This window comes from Cygnus olor, chromosome Z, assembly GCF_009769625.2.
Source record: "Cygnus olor isolate bCygOlo1 chromosome Z, bCygOlo1.pri.v2, whole genome shotgun sequence".
NCBI lineage: Eukaryota > Metazoa > Chordata > Aves > Anseriformes > Anatidae > Cygnus > Cygnus olor.
In genome coordinates, this window is record NC_049198.1 from 34,198,151 (window position 1) to 34,221,699 (window position 23,549).

General features: G+C 39.3%; 1 protein-coding gene across 1 annotated transcript in view; it reads right to left on the reverse strand.

Annotated features, from left to right (window-relative positions):
- Positions 1-23,549, reverse strand: part of PSIP1 (PC4 and SFRS1 interacting protein 1) — a 36,528-nt gene that overhangs the window by 8,810 nt on the left and 4,169 nt on the right. The window contains 14 exon segments of the mRNA XM_040540957.1: positions 832-902; positions 2,067-2,122; positions 5,186-5,303; position 5,971; positions 6,064-6,161; positions 6,164-6,274; positions 6,597-6,610; positions 7,245-7,287; positions 7,290-7,319; positions 9,091-9,205; positions 13,187-13,249; positions 13,577-13,684; positions 16,306-16,422; positions 22,152-22,290. Of these exon segments, the coding sequence (XP_040396891.1) occupies positions 832-902; positions 2,067-2,122; positions 5,186-5,303; position 5,971; positions 6,064-6,161; positions 6,164-6,274; positions 6,597-6,610; positions 7,245-7,287; positions 7,290-7,319; positions 9,091-9,205; positions 13,187-13,249; positions 13,577-13,684; positions 16,306-16,422; positions 22,152-22,290 (1,084 nt within the window).

Sequence of the window (23,549 nt, forward strand, 5' to 3'; positions counted from 1 at the left end):
TCATATCACCCTGCATCACGTATTGCCATCCTGGTCCACCATTTCCTCACTTTTTCCTTCACTACTGCTCTTGGTTTAAAGCTATTTAACCAGTTTGACTAGCTTCTTGGCAGTGGTACCTTTCTCCAGTTGGTCAGGTGGATCCTGTTGTCTCCTTGCAGTCCTTGATCCTCAGCAGTTCCATCATCTGGAAGCCAAATCCTGTTGATCACATCAGCTCAATTGCTGACCCACAATTGTCAACCAGTTGTTGACCCACAGGATCCATGCATTCCTTCACAAGCCCTTTCCTCTCATTGGGAAGATAGAGACCACCACTCAGGTCCACAGTGCACCTGAACATCACTCTCAGAGCCATAGAGTCATACTCAGTACTTTGCAGGTCTCCCCTGACTGTATCACTGGAAAAACAGCAGCAGTTAATAAAAAGCCTGAAGGCCACACAAGCCTCAGCCACCTGTCAGTAGCGTTAAGAATCTGAGCCCTCAGAAGGCAGCAAGCTTTCTTCAACAATGAGCTGAGACAGCAGATAGGGGTCTCCATCCCTTACAGCAGATACTCTGCCACTACCTGACTCATTGCTTCCTTCTCGTGTTCCTGTATGGCTCATCTTATTTGAATGTTTCTGATAGGTAATTTACTCTGAAGTATTTTTAAACAAAACCAATTTTACCTGCTGACATCAATATTTTAATGTCTATAGTAACCCCATTTAAACAGTATCATTACCTTTCAAATTGAAGAAAAAAAATCCTTTCATTCTCAGAATATTAATTAAAAACAAACATGTATGTATTTCTTGCTGGAATTCTACAGCAGACACATACTTACAAGATTATCAATTTTTAGGGAGTTCTTAATTTCTGCATGTATTCTTTGAAGCCTGGAATCCATTGATGTTTCTGAAGATTAAAAACAGTATGCATTAATATTTGGACAGGCAGCCCAATTCAGCTAACCTTTCAAGCACACTCAAGCATGCCACAGGGGTTATGACCTGAAGTGAAGTACACAGTTTGTTTAAACTGGACACTATTGGCAACCTGCAAAGTTTTCTCCTTAGGAATTTTAAGCTGAAAATAATTTTCAGTTTCAGTATCTACCTGTCACCATCTGCTTCACAACTAGGTTAAAAGGGAAGTTTCAATAAATACTAACAGCTACAAACTTGGAAAACCTTAAGTGACAGGATACCTGGATATCGATGGTTTTGTTTTCAGTAAATTGGACATAAATTAAGTCATAGTCCAAATCCATCCAAATAAAATGGCCTCTAGCACACATTCTGCAGGAGGTGGGAACGACATATCTGAGATGGACATGCACATTTATGTGCCAAATGCCTATTTTTTTGCCCGTACTCAAGTGGTACGTATTCTGAAGAATACCGCACACAAACAGAACTTAAGTCTAGTCGTCTTGGATGGGTTTGGATAAATTATTTTCCCCTGCCAGCGGTGGATTTTCTTGCAGTCCATGCCAGTGGATCTTTACTATATTACAAATTACAGCCAGTGGTTTGGATTGCCCTTAAAGACAGGAGTACTAAAAAAGGAATGACTTATCCCTGTGAAGGTCAGTTTGCAACTCTGGGTTAGCAGGCAAGACCACAATAATCTGAATCTAAGCCTCTTGCTTAGGAAGAACAAGCCTCTTGCTCAGTAAAAGGTAATATCTAAATACTTTCAAGAGGTCCCCCAGATTATCTTGTGTTATGAGAAGACAAAGGAAAAAATGAAGGGAAAACTAGACTGATTCGATTCAAAGAATAGAAACTTTTGTTTCTTTTTCACCATCAGAAGGGATCATCGGAAAAGGTTTAAAGTCTTGAATGACAGTAAAATAGGAATAGCAGAGAACTGTTATAATGCACTGAAGAAGGAACACAGAAGAACACACACAGAAGAACAAGAACGTCCTGTTCACTGAAGGACGCAGTCATGGATCAAACAACTTGGACTGAGATCCCAATGCCACCCTTAGCAGTAGATTATCTTATCCAGGCAGTTAATTCTGTTCAAAGTTTAAGGTGACCCAAAATATTCTGTCAGCTTCTTTAAACTAACCTCTTTTCTTCTCCATCTTCTTAACTTCTGTTTTCTTGCCTTCTTCTTTACTCTGCCTATTAAAAATATTTAAGTATATTTACAAAATTGTAACATCTGTTTTTCAGTCTTTTTTTCCTCTTTAGTTTTTAGATGAGATGTCATGTTTTGACATACTATCTCTGTAAAACATTAACATGCAAAAAACACAATGAACTAAGCCCTGGTTTTCATAGACTGAAAAAAATAAATAAAAGTTATTTACTTAGCTGTGATATTGCTGATAAATCACACACTGACAGACTGTTTTCCTCCAAAAAAGCAAATTACAGGTTTATAAAGACAAGTTACATTTGTAAACTACACTCTGTTTTGATTGCATGTACAAATTGGAAAAATGGCATTGTACAAAGCTAATTTTGGAGGGAAAAAAAATGCTTTAAGATGACAAAAAAGAAGTAAACTGAAAAAAAAAGAGCAATACTACTATTTAACGTTACCATGGGGAATTATGGAAAGATCAGTTAATCATAATCAGTTAGTATGTGATTTAACTTCCTCATCTGGTTATTACATCATATGTATCCTACAACTGACCTTTAATGTATCAATGATAACTTAAATCTCCTGGACACAAATACTACTAAAGAAAATTTATTATGATTTAACCAGAATCTCCTGGCTCTTTCTAACTGCCTTTCTAAACGTAAAGCTGGAACTCAAGAAAAAAAAAAAAAAGTACCTTCATCTTAGAAGAGGAAGACAAGCAAAAATCTTTCAAATCAGATAAACTTTTTTTCAGAGAAGATCATTAAACCTGTTCAGAACTCTTCAGTCTTGTCTTACTGAGGGGTTTCAAAGCCTTATTTATAATTATAATCAGCCCTGATGAGAAGGAGCTGGGGATGCTGGCTGATGAGAAGCTCAGTATGAGCTGGCAATGTGCACTTGCAGCCCAGAAGCCAGCTGTATCCTGGGCTGCACCAAAAGCAGTGTGGCCAGCAGGGCGAGGGAGGCGAGTGTCCCCCCTCTGCTCTGCTCTCATGAGACCCCACCTGGAGCCCTGCTTTCAGCTTTGGGGCCCCCAGCACAAGAAGGACATAAGAAGTGTGAGTGCAGATGAGTGCCATGAGGATGTTCAGAGGGCTGGAGCACCCCTCCTATGAAGAAAGGCTGAAGAAGCCGGGGCTGGTCAGCCTGTAAAAGAGAAGACTATAGGGAGACATCGCTGCAGCCTTCCAGTACCTAATGGGGGCTACAAGGAAAGCAGGAAAGGGACTCTTTGTCATGCAGGGAGTAGAGTGGTAAGACAAGGGGGAATGACTTTAAACTAAAAGAGGGTAGGTTTAGATTAGACATAAGGAGGAAATTCTTCCCTCAGAGGGTGGTGAGGCACTGGCACAGGTTGCCCAGGGAAGTTGTGGATGCCCCATCCCTGGAGGTGTTCAAGGCCAGGTTGGATGGGGCTTTGGGCAGTCTGGTCTGGTGGGAGGTGTCCCTGCCCATGGCAGGGGGTTGGAACTGGGTGATCCTTAAGGCCCCTTCCAACCCAAACACTATAGGTTTATAGGCAGATTGATAGAATCATATTTCAACATGTCATGACTAAATATTTAGTAATACACATCCATAAAACATTCAGGCCTTCATGTCTGTCATCTTCCATGTTCCTTTCATACTCCATCCAGTTACAAACAACAATTTTCAAGTACATAAGCTATTTTACTTCAACTGGTGGCACAGGTTCATGCCCTTTAAACACTAAGATTTCCTTGAATTTCACACAAAGCACTGTTAGTACATTTATGTAAATATTAATGAAGTAGTTACAACCAAGAAAATGTAGATTAAACTGATGAGGAAGATAACCTAAAAACAAGATCAGCCTACATTTGGTGTACTAATAGAGTAACTTGAAATCTTGTGCCATTCATCATCAGCTACAATTAAATTCATTATACATTCATTAACTACTCCTCTCTTATCTTCCTGAAACAAAGCTCTATATACCAACAAGAGAATACAATACCAAGCCATTTAAAAGTAGAGGAAATTTGATTAATATAACCGAATCAACATATGACAGTTAAGTGCAGAAATCAGTCAGTGTATGTCATATTTAAACAGTGATATATTAAAAGCTGCAAAAATTCTCAGGACAATTTATTATCTCTGGAGTTGGAAACACTTAAGTTTGCTACTGGCAGGCAGAATAACTATGTTAGCTTTCCAGAGAAGGAGTGACAGGAAAAAGAGGAGAAGAAAGGAGTAGAGGATAAAAACCCCAGACGAACTACAATCTTGTTAACGGATGTGAAAAAAGTAGAATTTTTGTTATAAACGAAGGGGCCATTATCCTCCCCCTTTTTCTCAGAATTTTTACCTTGTTCTCCCTTTCTTCTGCCCTCCCATCAACTGTGGGGATGGGAACATCACGTTCTTGTGGTAATGGCTTCTACACCCATTTGCAGAATAGCTCTTGAGAAGTAAAATTTTTTCCTATCGCCCCACCCCCCCCAGTTTTTGGCAGATCTTCTATCCAGTATTATGCTTGATTCATTGTGATAATTTATTTTCTGAAGGTGGACTGCTCTTGGTATCAATCAACTGCCTTTGCAGTGCAGAGTAATTTTTTTCTTGTTTCTCTGACTGAGTGTGCTCCAGCTGCCCAGACAGAGAAGGGAATGTTTTCCGGAAACCTTATGCATTCCACAACCTGATCAAACTATCCGTTACCGTGGATTACTAGGGTCCTACCAGTCTCAATACAATGCCTTCAAGATAAAGTAAAATACAGGCTGTCCAGATTATCATTTCCATTCTCAAATGTATAGTCTTAGGAACTTCTAAACACACTCCAGGATCAGTCCTCTGCTAGAAATTCCAACGCACTGGAAGACTGACATCACTTCATTTCTAGGTTCAGTTCTTCTCATCCTCCCATAATAGTTAACATACTGATTTAAAGGAGCTTTTTACTCTCCACTTAAAAGAATGTAAAATAGACAAAAAGAAGGGTGCGGGGAGAGAAAAACAGAACAGGGTACAAACCAGCTTGGAATTTTTCATCTACTGTCTTCTCCTGCTAGTTTAAAAGTACTCCTATGATTTGTAGACATCACATGTTAGACAATACTCACGGTTCACAGTCTGTCTGCTCCTCTTGCTTACGCTTTCGTTCTGTCACCTCTCTCTCATGTTGGCCTCTCATAATGTTTCTTCTATGAGCTGTCTGCAAGCTTCTTCTCCTTTTTTCTTCTGGTTTTATTGGCGATTTTAGGATTGGAAAGAGAAAAGGAATCTTTAGGTTAATGTAAAGCAGATGATTAAATCCTTGTCCAGTAGACAGGTGAACCTACCTACACTGTATGTCTTTGAAGCAACTCTGGTTCTTGGAACAACCTGACAACAGTTGGCTTTCCCTGCAACTAAATACAAGACTTCCATATGCTGATAAACTCTGATTTTTTTTTAGTCCTTTTCCCTGTTCTTCCTTTTCCAATTGGAAGAAAATATTCTGACCACCACAAAAATGAAGAAATTGCAAAATGACTGGGAAGGCCTTATGTCTTTCAACAGTTTATTTCAAGCCAAATGTTCTCTTAGAAGCATTCAAGCAAAAAAGACCCAACCAACCAAACGAAAAAAAAACAATCAAAATAAAACAAATACAACAGCAATAACAACAAAAAAGCCACTGAAAAAAAATCTGACAGAACTATGTGACAGGATAATATTCTGCAACTTGAATTCTGCATCTCTGTATTAGCCAACCACAAGGTTCCAACATTTATTAAGATCTGCATTAACTTCAATCAATGCCCTATCCCTGGAGGTGTTCAAGGCCAGGCTGGATGGTGCCTTGGCCAACCTGATCTATTGGGTGGTATCCCTGCCTATGGCGGGGGGCTGGAGTTAGATGAACTCTAAGGTCCCTTTCAACCCAGAAAAAAAAAAAAGTATCTTCAGTGATACTGCTTTCCTTTATAATAAATAGATCAGTAAAGCAAAATTATACCTTGTCACCCTCTTGCTCTTCTCCCTCATCTTCAGAATCAGAAGTTGATGCAAAAACCCCTTTTGCAGCATTCTTCCTTTTTGGTTCAGCCTCTTTTTTCCTTCTTTTTCCTCAAATTCCTTCTTTGGTTTCTCCTCTTCCTTCTGACTTTCTTCATCCTTCTTCCCTTGTTTTTTAGACTTTTCTTCTGGTCCTTTTTTCTTTGCTTTCTCTTCTCAGTAACACTGAAACATGAACAGTACTTAGGCATCATATCCATTAGTAACAGTGAACTTAAAGCAAGTATGTTCTCTCAATTCAGGAAGGTTTTTTTAATAAACAGAATATTAAAAATTATGAAATTAATCAACTCTCAGTTCATCTAATGACTGTGGTCAAAAAATGTGAGTTTTTTTCCTAGAATTCTTGTCCATTACCTATGCCAAAAAAAGAATGTTAATATTGAGTGCAAATAATAATAAATGAAAATATTAATTATTAATAGTATAGAGGCTCTAATGAAGCAAACATATTGTGCATGCATAGATGCAAACCCAAGAAGTTAATGCTCAGAAGTTCTCACATACATATGTATCTGCAGGACCAAGGACTATTCAGAGTGCAAACACTAAAGTAATTTTATACATTATAATTATTTAAGGTGTACATACACTGAAACTGTGCATTTGCTAACCTACAGAAAATTATGCTAATGCTGAACTTTCTTTCCGTTATGAGAAAAACTAGAGGCTTGGCACAAGGACAATGGAGGATATGTATGAAATTTAGGTTGCTGACAGTGTTGGAATTCAGTGGTACCATCAGAAGAGAATTTTGAAACAAAATGTAACAAATTGACATTTTCCTTTTGTATGATCTGGCCTTCCCCTTATCAAGTATCTTTTCACAAAGCATGCAGTTACATAAGGATTTTTGCACAGACTTTACTAATCAGGAAGATCTTCTGCCTTGATTTAGACAATTGTATACCTTGAGTTATGTAATAGTATTCATATATTATAATACTATATAATAGTAACTCAAGAGTTAATATAGAACCATAAATAACATCAAAACAAACAGTAACTCATATTGACCACTAGAGGGGAAAAAAACAATCAGGAACTAAATATGAAGTCTTCACATACAGGACAATGTTAACAATGAAGAAGTTTTATATTAGAATAAACAAATAAACTCACGGGTCACTCTCGGAAATACAAGGTGTTTTCACCAACTTGGGTCTCCTCTTGGTTTTGGAATCTTTACTTCAGAAGCTAGTTTTTATACAGAAATAACAGGTTAGTCCACAGCTACCATCTAATTCCTTGTCTCTGAGGAAAGATTCTTACTCAAGAGAAGCTACACTTAAACCAAAATAACTGTTTCATACAAAATTCAAGTGTTAAGTGAGTACCAGCCTTTAATCAAGATCTCTTTGAAAAATTAGTGCTATTTCATACATCGATTGTTTGCTAACCACAGTCTCAAACTACCAATTCTCTCATATTTCTGCGCTCTGTGCAATTACAATTTGTTTCAAATGTTGCATAACTGATATAAACAAGCCTGAAATCAGAGAACCAGAACAAGTGTAAAGAAGTCACTTAGTGTCCGCATTTACATGGAGCCTGTTTAGTGCCAGTAGTTTTCAGTACACCATGGAGCTTCCTTAACTTGTAGCAAACCACTTAAGTTCTACCATCACACCAAGGTATACAGAAAAACTTGGCATTTCCTCAGGTTGCCATATTGTTGCAAGACAGTGTATCTGACAGTATATCTGCCTTCTTGGCACTTAAACCCATCAAACTCTGTCAAACAAAATACTCAGTGCACTGCATTTACAGCTTTAAAACTTGCAGGGTGTGCTTGTCTCACATGTTCACTGTGGTATCAGGAGACATAATACTCAGTGTTTAAATTTCTGTTGGTGTTAGTGTAGAGCACTGTTAAGCAAGAGATGCGTGCATCATATTGACACTAGAAAATGATGCATAGTACATCTTACAATAAGGTATTTTATATAGCTGGCGAAAGCATCTCTTACAGATCCTTTCCTGCTCTTACAGACAGTAGTTAGTGCAAACAAAATACATTTTAAAGACGAAAGCACATACAAATATTACAAATGTACATTAGTAAATATAATGAAATTGTGGGGGAGACTGTAGATTTAATTTCCTCACAGCTTCCAAGGCAAAGCAACTAAGTCAGTTAACTGTGGTTGCACTTTCTCTAACTTATTTTCATATTGTCAGCAGATACAGACGAGTATAAAGTATTACCTATCTGTTTCCCAGACTGTATGGTCATACAGTGTACTTCACTGCTCCAAGAACTGTTTTTCTACTGAGTAATTAATAACCAATTCAAGAATATCTGCAAGCTTAACACAATGATTCCAACAGATTGGATCATTGCTACCTTCAAAAAAACCAGCACTACCGGATTTTCAGCAACTGGCTCAAACTATATATTTTTAAATAAAGTAGTTGTAGTTTCACTTCACTTGTCTGTCAATCTACACAGATCGTTTTATTGTTTTAAATATTTTTAAATGAGTCTCTCCTACTCTTTACTTGTTTTTATTGTTCTCTGAGCTCCACCTACAGGCACAATCTCCCCACAGCTCTCTTATTCATGCTTTAAGGATGTTCTAACAACAATTTAACTATTCAATGGTATTCTGTATGTTTTTAAACCTTTGTAGAGCGACAGTGCACACAGAAATCTTACTTCATAGTCTGTAGTTTAGCAGGATCTATGAAGACTGCTTTTCTGAAGGGGATACTTGTACCCCCCAAAACAATGAGACTTATTCAGAGGACAGAGCATTAATGCTAACAATTTAAAGCCGTTTATGTCCTAAATCCGTCAGTTTGAGAGTGTGAGGTATTTTTCTCATTACAATCTATTATCAGGACTATCCTTAGCATAAGAAAATACTTTGCAGTAGTTTAGGTGAAAGAGACAGTAAAACCTCTCTAATTATATAAAGGTATTTCTGGTGGCAGAAAAAAAATAAAAACCCTTTTTTAAGGTTACCTGCTGGTCTTCCTCTTTGGGGCTTACTTTTGGGAGACACTGTCACAGGAGCTGCTGCTGCAACCGCTGCTGTTGCCACTACTGCTGCTTCCTCAGCTTCAGCTTGTTTTTCAGCCTAATTTAAGGAATGCATTATCCAAGTGAAAAACAGTGCACCAACTTCTCAACTGCTTCTCCAAACAAAAGTTTTAAATGTTAGCATTATGATACTATTATATATTATTAATATACCATACTATTGTATTGCTTCTACATATGAAAAAAATCAAATTTAGTAACAGTATATCTTAAAAAAGATATCACTTGCTTTACGTGCTCCATACCATGACTACCTCATACAGTAACTTTTCAAATCACTTCAAATATTCATCATTCATCTTCAGAAAAATAAAGCTATCTTGGTACAAGGAAGTAAAAGAATGATTTACAAGAAACCTTAATATCACCGTAACAGCATGTCAAAACCAAGTTTTAAGCAGAGAAGTTCATTTTTTGGCCCATATACAAATACTAGATGCCATCAAATTCCCTAGCATCTGGCATCACAGCATCTGGCCAGTAGATGGAGCTACTCAGAAGAACACCTGCTCTGTAGCTAATTATCCACAATGGAAAAATTGTATGAGCTGCACTAACCAGACATAAATAACTTAATCCATACAGTCATCTTAGAGGGGTTGGGTTTAAAGAGAGAATTTATGAAAAAGAAAAATGATATGCATCTCCCCAGCAGAACATTCCATAAAAGCAGATAAAAAGAACATAGAAAAATTCCAGCTGGAGAAAACATTCACAGAACTTAGTGTAGTGGATACAGGAGCATCACTTGGAGCACCAAAAAGTTAGTGACAAACATATTTAATCTTCATATTCTCTTAGAAACCAGTGATAACAAGCTGTTTTGAAAGAATGAGACAAACTTAAATCAGGCTGATGTAGAGGTACATCTCACATAGATGGACTGTTTAAGTAAGACAGAAAAACAACTGATAAATTTATTTTTTAACAATTCCAGATGAGAAAACACCATGTTTCTTTTGAAGGCATGTAAGGAATGCATTCAAAAGCCATATAACTGCATAGGCAACACTTTTCTGGTCTGCAAACATGCACCACATCCCTGGAATACTATTCAAGCTCAGAAGCAATACATCCCAAAAAACAGGAAGTCAGGCAAAAAATGCCAGGAGGCCTTCATGGATGAACGAGGAGCTCCTGACCAAACTCAAGCAGAAAAAGGAGGCCTACGGAGGGGTGGAAGCAAGGACAGATGACCTAAGAGAATGTAGAGATGCTGTCTGAGCAGTCAGGGACCAGGTTAGGAAAGCTAAAGCCCAAATGGAATTGTTTCTGGCCAGGTACAAGAAGGGCTTTTGTAAGTAGTCAGTGACAAAAGGAAGACTAGGGAAAACAAAGCCCCTTTGCTGAAGGAAACAGAAGGCCTGGTTACTCAGGACAATGGAAAGGCCCAGGTGTCCAAGATCACAGTCTTTCCCAGCAGGACTGGTCTTCAGGAATCCCGGATTCCAGAGGACAGGCTGAAAGACTGGAGCAAGGAAGATGTACCTCTGGTGAAGAGGATCAGGTCAGGGAATACTTCAGCAGACTGGACTTTCACCAGTCCACGGTGAATCCTGATGGGATACACCCATGAGTCCTGATGGAGCTGGCAGATGTGATTGGAAAGGCCGCTCTACAGTCTTTGCTTGATCATGGCAACTAGACGTGCCTGAAACCTGGAGGAAAGCAAACGTCAGTCCTGTCTTCAAAAAGGGCAAGCAGCAGGACCAAGAAAACCTCTGCTCCTTCCTTGGGAAGGTGATGGAATAGCTAATCCTGGAAACCATTTCCAGACCATGAAGGAAAGATCATCAGCAGTAGTCAGGATTCACCAAAAGGAAGTCATGCCTGACCAAACTGGTTACGCTTCTATAATGAAATCACCAGCCTGAAGGACGGGGGTGACAGAGGCCAGCGGATACTGTCTTCCTAGACTTCACTAAGGCCTCTTACACTGTCCTGCATGAGAGAAGCTGCTGAAGAATGAAAAGCGGTATGTTGAAGGATTAGCAGACAGTGAGGTGGATCGAAAAGCAGCTGAACAGCTGGACCCAGAAGGTAGTGGTCAGTGGTACAAAGTCGCGTTGTAGGCCTGTGATGAGCAGACTGCCCCAGGGGTCATACTGTGTCGAGTTTGTTTAACATATTCTTTAACAAACTGAATGATGGGGTAGAGTGCATCCTCTGTAAGTTCACCTACGAGACCAAACTGTGGGGAGGCTGAGTTAACCAGCCATCCAGAGGGACCTGGACAGGCTGGAGAGGTGGGCTGACAACAAACCTCATGAAGCTGAGCAATGAGAAGTGTAGAGTCCTGCACCTGGGTAGGAACAACCATGCTGCGGGCCAGCCAGACAGAAAGCAGCTGGTAGAGAAAGAGCCGGGGAGTCCAGGTGGACACCAGGTTGAACATGAGTCAGATGCGTTGCCCTCGCTACTGAGAAGGCTAACGGTATCCTGGGCTGCGTTAGGTGAAGTATCGCCAGCAGGTCAAGAGAGGAGATCCTCCAGCTCTACTCTGCATTGGGTGAAGCTGCACCTGGGGTACTGTGTCCCGTTCTGGGCTCCCCAGTACCAGAGAGACGTGGACGTACTGAAGAGAGTCCAATGGAGGGCCACTAAGATGATCAAGGGGCTGGAGCACATCTCCTCTGGGAAAGGAGGCTTGGAGTGGATCTTACCACCGTGTATAAAGATCCCAAGGGAGAGTGCAAAGACGAGCGCAGGCCTCTTTTCAGCAATGTCCAGTGGCAAGACAGGAGGCAACAGACACAAACTGAAGCACAAAAAGTTCCATCATCAAGAAACAGTTCTCTGCTGTGGGTGAGGGGAGTGGAGATCGTCAAAAGCTACCTGGACATGGTCCTGGGCAACCTGCTCTAGGAGGCCCTGCTTGAGCAGAGGGTTGGACCAGATGGCCTTCAGATGTCCCTTCCCAGCTCAACCATTCGGTGACTCAGCCATGGTCTGCAGTAATGCCAATTTCTGGTTAAACCACCTACCACAAACAGCATGTGCCAAACAAAAAACTGAAGCTGCTAGTGTGACAGAAGAAACCATCTGGGGCCTGAAATGTGTTATGACACAAGAAAACAATACCAAACAAACCAAAAGACACCACAGCCATAAGATTTGAGTGCGTTATGAAAAAGTACAGAATGAGGTCGCTGTTTTAATGTCACCTGAAAGGCTTCTCTCCCATTTAGAAGCTGATATCAAATATATGCACACTCACAGATACACTGTTAATTCCTTGCTTTTCAGACTTGCCTTCATTGAATATTACTTTAGATTTATTTTTAAGATTTTTAATAAAGTATTCTTTCCATTATGTTTTCTTTTTAATTGTTTTTGTAGGAATATATAAATGGGTATCTTTCTTTTTCATGAAGCAAATGATATTTAGTATGCTACCTACCTATGGCAAACACACTAAGGTCCACAAGTACACCTCTGCACTCATCCTGCTGTCAGCACTAACATATCACGTTAAAAATCAGGAAATAGTTTCAAATTAAAAGTAAACTTTGCCCCACTTTAATCTATTTTCTATTTGGATCAGTGCCGTGATCTAGCTTGCTGTGTGACCACAGGAACACTGATGCTGGAGTACACTAAGCTAGCAGCTGGAACTGCTTCTTTCATAAGACCACCAATTTTTCCCAGGTAGAAGAGAGCACAAAAGCACAACCTCACAAAAATGGGCAGTATTTCAGGTGTTGGTTCAATGTGAAGATGATGTTAACCATTTTTTTCAGAGCTTCAAGACAAGTTATTTATGGTTAGTTTTTCTTATTTACACGGTACTATTTGGTAAGAAAAGGGAACTCCCTACTCTACACTGAGTTCAAACAAAATTATGGCTTTTAAAACATTCCCTGAGAGAACTGCCATTCCTGCAAGTCTTCCAGCTATTTAGAAGGGATGGAAGAGTGAAAACAAAACAAAAGTCAAGCAACTTATGCATAATCTGTCACAAAAGAAAGTGATACCAGTATTAACCCATCCAAACATAAATAATTAGCCATACTGTTACCTTTCTTTTTCTTCCTCTTCTAGCAACTTTAGGAATAGATGCATCACTTGTTTTCACCACATCCTGTAAATTGAAAATGATGCTGAGTTTTAACAAAGGAAGGAAATTTATGAAGTGATAGAAATACACTGTTCACCTGATTTTTAATTGAACTCAGACAAGCCAGATTAAAATTCCCTCTCTGCTGAAAGCTTAAATTCCTGTTAATTTCAATGAGAGGTTTTAATCCGCGTCAACAGATACGAAGTTTTACAGCTTAAACTTCAGTCCTGAGACTGTCACATAGCAGTAACTGTATGTAGCTTCCCAGTACATAAAAACAGATTTTAATTAACTGACATAACATTAAAATGTTCTTTAGTATGCAGGAAAAGATGAGCTTTCACATACTTCTTTACTGTTTCTTTCAGAAGGTACATCATCTTCTTTTGCAGTATCCATCTCCTTTTCGTCTGCTTCCTCTATTGCAGTTAAGCTGCTATCCCTCTTAAAGAGCAACTGCAAACAGAAGCAACAAAGAGTCAATGTATGGAAAAGTACTCAGAAGAAACAAAAGTTAAATGAGCACGTGCTAATAACCATCATGCTGCTTTTCTTTTCAGTCTGTCTGTATACACGCTTCTTTTTTTACGTACACATTGAAAGTATAAGGCAGGACCACTTTCAAACATACTGCAGATTGATGTATTCTGGTAACTATGTACTATGATGGAAATTCAAGTCCATTTTGTGGTTATGATAATGTAACTACTTTTTCACTGCAACCTTTACATGATTATTTCTAAATGTTCATGCCAATATTCAAGATTCAATTGAATCAGCTCAGGCATACAGATGGATTACAGTCACAGACATTTATCAAAAACTATCACTCTATTAAACAAAGACTTCATGTAGTAAAAGACCACAAACAAGTTGTTTAATCACATGAGACAGTAATTAGTGATAAATGGTGCCACCTAACCTGTGCATTTTTCTTTTTTATACCTTAGAAATACTAATTTTCATTTTACACAGTTAGATTTGAACTTCAAGTTTGTAATAAATTACTTGGAAATAATCAACATTTTTCTTGTGGCCTAGGTATGTGCATTTTTCTTTTTCTTCTTTTAAACTTCATTTCATCTTCTCAACTTTAATGCTATTGCTTTGCCCAACTTGCAAGCACCTCCTATGAAATTCCCTTTAATAGTAGCTACATGTCTTAAAATTTCAAAATTGAACGAAGCATCGCAGGCAGGGGGCTATCACATAATATTGATAATCACGGCTGTATTATATCACTGAAGGCTTTGTTTTGTTTTTGTTTGCCTTTCTTTAGGCTGCGACTTTAAGAATAATCACTGTACACTAAAACCACATGAAGTCAGAGTACAATGGTTAGAAGCATATTATAACTACATCAGTATCAATAGCAAAGGAGTAAATCTGCTACAGATGTTGTCTTAAACTGGTAAACTGACTGAGACTCATTACATCCCTTCAAGACATTCCATTCCATTTTGGTGTTCAAAGGGCTACGTATGGTCTTTGTATTTTTTCTTTCAGAGAGCTAGGTCAGGACAGCCAGGAAGCACTTTTCAGTGGAAACATGATGACACTGCCATCTCCATTCGCACAAGCTGCTTGCTGCATACACTGACAGTGAAGCAAACTGATGAACCAGTCCAGTACAAGAAAAATAAATAAATGAAGTTTTCCCTTTGCAGTAGCAAATGCTGGGAGACAAATGCTTTCATCAGCATTGTTCATAGGCAAGAAAGAGGAATAACAGAATTAGTAAACCAGCTATGAGGAAATTACATATTGAAAAGTGTTCCTGAAGAAAAGTTGACAGAACCCAAGTCATGCTGACCTTCCAAATGTGCTGGTACTAAATTAAGAACACTCAAAGCAGCAACAAGTTGGGAGAAATAACTTAAATACCCCCACAGTCTCCAACTCAACACAACAACTTCTGACACTTTTATTTTTAAATGGAAGGTCTTTGTCCTCTTGAAAAACAAGCTCGGAGCTCCTAGACAATCCTCCAGGAGGGATATTCACTATGCATTAAGCATACTGGCAATTCTTCAGTTTTAATGCTAAAGGACAGTCACCTACGCCTACAGTAAAACTACACTAAAGCTTGACAATAATCAACAGGAAATCTGGCATAATTAAGGCAAGTCTATTCAAGAGTTAGACACTTGTTTTAAGGGCACTGATTGTTTTGTAGTGTATTAATTTCCAGAAGTGAGTTAAAAATAAATGAGATGCCATAAACTTATCATTATCACCTGCGTCACATTTTTTTGTCATTTTAGGATTCTAGTCTCTTTTAAGAAAAAAGGAGATGACAACAACTCTTCCACACTGTATGGAAAATAGAAGACACGTGAACAAAACAAAACATTCAAGAATAGAGAAAGTTCAAAGCAATGTGCTACACTCTGTTATCATTAAGTAAGCAGTAAGCTAGAAAGATTCCCCTCTTAAAACACAGACTACGTACAGCAGCAGTAAGCTTGAAAAAATGGTGTTTCAGACAGAAATGCATTTTATAAGTATGAATACAATATGTTTAAGAACATAATTTGTTTCAGAAGATTTCAATGTATGCACACATTGACTAGGCAAAGAAGATAAACCTTGTCAGTATAATTTACCAGTTACTCACAAGACACTTCCCTGACCCTGAATTCAATTGATACAACTATCTTTTTATCCATTATGTATTGCCTTTTGTATCTGTTCACATCACAGTTTGTGGTGTAATTCAAACTGACTCTAATCTGTTCAGGCAAATACACTGAAAAACCCTTTCAGCCCCAAAAGAACTTAATGTTTGTTCTCTTAGGCTTTTCAGGGAAAATATTGTAACTGAATAGACAGTTGTACCAGATGATGATATTAACGAGTCTTCAAAGAGAAGAAGGTAATCTTAAAGTTACACATTGGCAATCATTTTGAATTTAATGTACCTAAGAAATATTAATACATATATTAAGTCTCATAACAACCAAATGCAAAGTAGTTATGACAGAAAAGTACAGTTCAAGTGTTTAAATAAAAATTTGACAGTACAGGTTTGACTTGAAAGGTTGATAGTAAAACGAAACACGAATTCTGTCACTTACTTTTGGGGGAGCAGCCTTTCTCCTTTTGGCTCCTGATTTTTCTTCACTTCCCTCAGCAGAATCCTGACTGCTTTCTTGAAGAGTTTCTTTGATAGAAGTGCTAACAGATGGATGGGACTTCAATAGAAAAACATGGCAATTGAAATGAAAATCACTTTCTGAACTACAGAATAACTACACCGAGAGGTGTTCTGCCACCTGTAAGTTACTGACGAAACATCACCCTATGGAATCCTTTATGAGAATCTACAAGAATATCAAAATATATCTATTTCTTTAATTTTCACACTTATCAATTTAAATTGTATTTTCATTATCAAACTTTCAAGTTTTAATGTTATAATGATAATAAAACTACTGCAATGCAAGATTTTTCTCATGAATAGTTAAGAAAAAATGAGGTTTTGGTTAAATATAACTTGCAAGGCTCCTGTCAAGAAACGTTTTTTTAAATGAGCTGTCAATCCTAAGTGAGCAAGAGCCAGCTACCAATTCCTGAAAACACGAGCAGAAAAAAACATAAGGGCTAAAACAAAGTCAAAGACATGGTAATAGACAAGGTAAAGTCAGAATTACTCTCTTCTAAATTCCATTATTTTGTGGATAGCATTCTCACTCTTGAATATCAGCTCCTTCGAACAAAGCTGGCAGAACTCCTCTTAGTATTTCCCCTTCTGAGGAAGTGGTTTTGGATTTAAGCCCAAGCCACAAGCTCCCTTCTACCCTCTACCTTCCTCACTAGCAGTTACAAGCAACATCTGTGAAGTATAAATACTGCTTTCAGAACATTCCAGCCAGCTCTGGCAGTTGAACAGGAATGGCAGCTCTCAGAAGGACTTATCAAAACAAATATACTCAATAAAGAGAGAGAAAAATAAAAGGGGGAGTTAATTTCCCTCTACAAATAGCTGACAAGTCTGTCACTTCAATATTATCTTGTCGTCAAAATAAAAGCTTGATTTTGCCAACCTCTCCATGTGACTACCCCCTCTAGCCTTCTGTTCCAAGGCCAGACACAAAATTCCCTCCTCGCACTTAATTTTTAGACTTTGACAAATGAACCATCCTTCCTGCTACTGTCCAGTAATTGTGCTTCATTTAACTCAAAGAATATTTGTTTTAAGCCAAAAGGTTGTATGTGTATCACATGTAGACTTCACCTATGTAAACTGCAATGTATTAGTAGGCCGTAATGTATTGCCCTACTTCAAAACATCATTGGAAAAAGAGGGCCTCACTTACCAGTTTACTTATGTTACCTTCCCTCTAAATCTCCACAGCCTACCACTACTGCCCTCACCTCCAGGCCCGCTTGCTGCCTGCACTGACCTTCTCTCACAGGCTGTCCTGTCCTGTCCGGGGTGCAGGGGGCGGGTGCAGGGCTGAGGAGCGCTGAGGGGCTGCCCGCAGCCGGCCCTCAGCCAGTTTCAGCCGGCTCTGCGCCCAACCCAGAGCATGAGGGCGTGAGGCGCCTCTGTGGGGACGAGGCGCAGGGAGGGGTGCAACAGCTACGGGCAAGAGAGATGCTGAAGGAAAGATCGGGTGCCTGATGAGGGCTGGAATGATGACGTGGAAGGAGAGCGAGTAGTACCTGATCAATGACATGATGCCTGCACTGGGCAGGAGGGACACCAGGGAAAAAGAGATGCCAGGGCTGGAGGGATGCTGGGGAAAGAACAGAGGCACAAGAGGCGTCCCCCAAGCCAGGCTCAGAGCCCAGAGGAGCTGCCTGAGTAGGGGCAAGGAGGTACACCTCAGAGGCAACCGCAGCCCACTCAGAGCCACTGAGAAAGAAAGAAGGAGCAGCAAAAGCAAAGTAACTACACCTACATCACCTCACCCCAGGGACTGACTGTAATGTGTGGCAAGGGGACTTGAGACCAGCAAGGGTGGAGCAGAAGCATACAGAGGGAAGGCTGAGGCATTTTTCTCTAACCTGTTTGTCTTTGTTTCTCATTGCATAGATCTGTAACAAAAAGCTTGCGTTAATTGGCTAAATTGTGCAGAATTACCTGACTTGAGAGTGTTTTGTGGCCTGTGACATACCCTTTTTTGATCTCTATTTTTGATCTCTAAGCCCCCCTCCCTCCCATTTTGCCCATTTCAACCACTCTACTACTGTTAATACTAGTTTCCTAAAAACTCCCATAAAACTGCAAAGGTAACTATATCAAACTCACATGCTTGCTCTCCTCCCTGGATTAAAATGTCTAGAACCGCTACCCTTAAAAAAAGTCAGTTGTTAATTGTGACAGCCACAGAGATTTTGCCTATCACACAGATGAGCATCCTCCTCTTACTACTTGAAGGGAGAATCTGTATGTACTCATTTCTCCAGCTTACAGAATATGATGCTAAGGCAACATCCTCACAAACAGGAGAGCCATCACCTAGTCAAATATCAGGGAACTAACAACAAAATAAAACAAGGTACCTCTGACGTCTCATCTTTGTGAACTGTACATTACCTGCAAAGTATTGAAAAAAAAATAAAGCTCATTTCAGCACATAAGCTGAAAATAAATAAAACTGAAACAAAAAAATATCACACTACAATTTTCTTATTATAGGATAAAGTGGGACATTCTTCCATCTTCGCTATGGATCTCTGAGGAACAGTGACATAATACTCCATTCTGCAAATTAAACACCATAGATGGTATTTTGTGAAAAACCATGGACAACATATGACTCGTTTACTTGAAAGCATCAAATATTGTCAAAGAAAATCCCTTTAAAGTAGGCCCCTACTGCTGGCTTTATTTCAAATCAAGTAACCCTTACTCTGCCCGTTTTACATTCAAATTTCTTTTACAGAATACAGCTATTTGAAGGTGTTCTCCTTCTGCAACAACAAGAATTGCCTGCATGTAAAAGTATGAGCTCACTGAATCCTATGGGCTTGATTTGCTCCAAGTAAAGCTTGCTTTTAAGAATGCATAACAAAGGAAAGCTATCAAAACAAAATGCTTTCTAAAACTGAGGTGAAAATTCAGAGGAAAATTTCATAAATCATAGAATATCCTGAGTTGGAATAGTAGGCTCAGTGCAGTGACAACTGCCCTGGGGAACCTGTCCCAGTACCCGACCACCCTCTGGGTGCAGAACCTTTCCCTAACACCCAGCCTGACCCTCCCCTGTCCCAGCTCCATGCCGCTCCCTCGGGTCCTGTCGCTGTCCCCAGAGAGCAGAGCTCAGCACCTGCCCCCTCCGCTCCCCTCGTGAGGGAGCTGCAGGCTGCCATGAGGCCTCCCCTCAGCCTGCTCTGCTCTGGGCTGAGCAAACCAAGGGACCTCAGCCACTCCTCATACATCTTGCCCTCTAGGCCCTTCACCATCTTTGGATGCTTTCTAATAATTTTATTTGCTTCTTACACTGTGGTGCCCAAATTGCACTTACTCAACATGAGGCCACACCAGCACAGAGCAGAGCAGGACAGTCCATTCCCTCGACCGGCTAGCAATGCTGTGCCTGATGCACCCCAGGGTACAGTTGGCCCTCCTGGCTGCCAGGGCACACTGCTGGCTCATGTTCAACTTGTTGTCGACCAGAACCCCCAGATCCCTTTCTGTGGGGCTGTTCCCCAACCTCTTGTCACCCCAGACTGTGTGTACAGCCAGGGTTGCCATGTCTCAGGTGCAGAATCTGGCACTTGCTCTTGTTGAATTTCATGCAGTTGGTGATTGCCCAGCCCTCTCATTTGTCAACAACATCTCTCTGCAAAGCCTCTTTACCCTCGGGGGACTAAACGACTCCTCCCAATTTAGTGTCATCAGCCATCTTAACTAGCATACCTTTCAGTCCTGGTTCCAAGTCATTTATGAAAACGTTAATGAGAGGTGGCCCTAAAGTGGAGCCCTGGACAACCCCACCAGTGACTGGCCACCAGCCTGATGTAACCCCACTTACAAAACATTTTGAGCCATTATTTACTACATTCATAGGATCATAGAATGGCTTGGGTTGGAAGGGACCTTAAAGATCATCTAGTTCCAACTCCCCTGCCATACGCACGGATGCCACCCACTAGATGAGGTTTGCCAGGGCCCCGTCCAGCCTGGCCTTGAATTCCTTCATTCATTCTGTAAAATTGAATATATGCAAGCAAGTTAGTCACTATGGCCCTGTAATCCATTTACTTTAACAGTTAAGACATCCCCAAGAACAGTTCTTCTTTCAGTATTTTTAAAGTTCACTTATAGGAACAGAATGTAAGTACTATTTGTGGAAAGATTGTTTGTTTTTAAACATTTTTTTCCTGTTTGTTTTTAAATGTTTTTTTCATGTTTATTTTTAAAGATGGGATTTTTTTTTGTTGTTTTCATAAAAAGTAATAGTGGCAAAAAAAAAAAAAACAATCCAGTGGCTCTAGACAGAACCTGACCAGTTCACACAGACAGCCTGTTAAGGAGCTGTTACAGAAGCTGGACTGAAGTGTTTGAATGATACTGAAAAGGTCTAATGGACTTTTCCCATAGCAAAGTTGCTAGACTAAGAAACTAGTCTGTATACAGCTGTTGGCAATGTTTTGTCTGCCTCCCATGGGAAAAGTATTTAGAAATGCCTGAGATGTTAAGAAGGCAACTCAAAGTACTGCTTAGCTGAAGTTATTGATCCCCACTATGAAACAAAACACTGGAAGACCTTGCTCTTGGTGGTTGTTTATACCCAGATTTTCAGGTTGTTAGAACTGACTGGTAACATAAAACTAAGCTATGGTTCACAACTTCCTCAGCCACCCAGGCAGAACCTCTCCTAAGCTGGCACAAAGAAAACAGCAGAAGGTCTAACAACTCATTTTTCAGTAGCAGAAAAAAGAAACAACTGTCTTTTATTAATACAGTGCTTCTCACTGTTATAAGGGGATTAGCATCCGGAGGCAGAAAAAGTGTACGTCCAGAGTACAACCTCTTTTCTGCTGACTCTTGCTCAGATTAACTCTTGATCCATTCTTTGAACTAGAGATGCAGTAACTTGGGATATCTTTAGGAGCAGGAATTAACTGGTGCAGAAATGGCAGTCTGGCATGTCATGTAGGAGCAGAAAAAAAAATACAGACACCAATTGTTTTTTTATTATTACTGCAATAATGTCTAGAGGCCCCAGTAAGTGATCAGGGCCCACTATATGTACCAAAACCAAGAAGCTATAGAATGTTCAGAGAAGAAGACAGACAAAAATGATAAAGACATTTTTTTTTCTTTTAAGAAGAAGTTTGTGCCTTTTTATAGGTAGAGCTGCTTAGCTCCAGTTTAAGCTTGGGACATTTACCAAGAGGGTAAGAAACAAAGAACTACTGACAAAAGAAAACTTGAGAGTCACATGACAGAGGGGCAAAAAGCAAGAATCACATTATTTCCAGCCACTACAATGAAATACTGTGTACTACAAAAGCGTGCAATGAAATCTTACAAAGGTATTTGTGGAGGAAACCACTTGGGCTTAGATGACAGGAAGAAGTAAAATGACAGATTGCTGATGACTGAGTAAAAACTGATAAAAAAATTGTGCTTTCTAAGTACAACTGTATGGTTCTGAATATGACTTGGTGTGTGCTGTGATGGAGCAACATTGTAAAAAATATGTTCAACTTTCAATAGTGATAGACTTGTGCTGTCAACATGATTCTTCATGAGCTTACTATAGAAAAATAAAATTTCCATTTACATGAAAGAAAAGTCTCTCATGCTACTAAAACTAGAGATAAATTAAAAAAAAACACAAAACACAGTGTAACCTGCAACTGAGTGTCATCAATGATTCTTTATCCTAGAGCAGTAAATAATCATTGCCTTTTTTCCCCCAACAGTATAGTAACAAGTAGTTGCAGACTCTGCATAACTTACCTGCTGATGAGAGAATTTCACTCTGGGATTATTGTCAATTTCCCACAAGCCTTCATTAAAGCCCTTTCTTTTATTTGGTTTTCCATATTTCTCTTTATTTTCAGAGTAAGGGAATATGTCCTTTGGTCCCAAAAACGCCCTTCAGAAGAGAAGAAAAAGTTACCAGGAAAAAAACTACTCACATTTTAAATATTTTTTTTTCAAAGGAGAAATAAGCATCAAATATCATTAAGAAACACAACTCAGCATTAGCAGACAACCAGTTCTGTTACATAAGCAACTTTAGTTTTCCCAATTTAACCTTCAACAGCCCATGTTTTCCATTACTACCACCACATATATGGCCCCTCTCCTTCCTAAGGTGCTGAGTGTTCAGGCAAGAAACAGACAATGCTTCTTAACAGATGGCGGAAGACAACGAAGTACTGTGAACCAGAACAACTAAAAATTTGTTATCCTGTGAATGAACAGAAAGAACATATGCTTTCTTTAGAAAGACAGGATTAAGTGTTAAGAATAAAGAATTCTTATATCCTGACTAAATAATACAAGAGAACAACAGAAAAGAAAAAGCAGAAGTGGTTCCAAACTAACAAAGAAAATCTTTTGATGTTACTAAATTAGAAACAATGTAGCTAAAAGACAAAATACAAGAAGAATCTTAAGTGTATCAGGCATGAAAAACAACACTGGAAGGCAGTGACTACCCACACCTGAATGTATTTGACTGCCCAGGTCCTTAAGAATGCTGTGTAATTCAGCATTAATTCAGTAACTTTTCAGTTTATGAAGATAAAACTTCATCACTTTATTTACTGAATTCAATAAAAACTTAAAGCATTTCCTTAAGGTTCTTCCTCAATCCTATTCTTGGGGAAGTAAATATTGCAGCTTACATTTATTTATTTTTTTTTTTATTTAATTTACTCTCTTAGAAGAGGTCTTCAGATAGGTTGTGCATCTTTTTCACACAGACTGACAACATCCCTGCACAGCACTACCCCTACTGTAATCTGTGTAACTAAACCTATCAGCCTAGCTTTTCTTATATGTCAAAGTCACAGTATCCACACTACTGTTTTCTCTAAGCTAGACTTAGGAGAACAGGGCAACAAATTCATGAGGACAAGTATTCTGGTTTATGCTGAAGAACATCAAAGCCTATATAGTTCCTGCTCTACTCCCAGTACTTTTCAAGTTAGAACTTCACTGCAGCAATCCATACGCTGCTAAAACAAAGATGCCACTTTGAGTTTCATTCTTATTTTTGCTATGTGTCTAGACGCAGCTGTCTGATGTGAGACTCAGTAATCTGAAAAGTTGCAGGTACTTGCTTTCTAAAGTAATGGCTCATGGAAAGTGATATAGATACTTCTAATCCCCACTCTCCTATTTTCT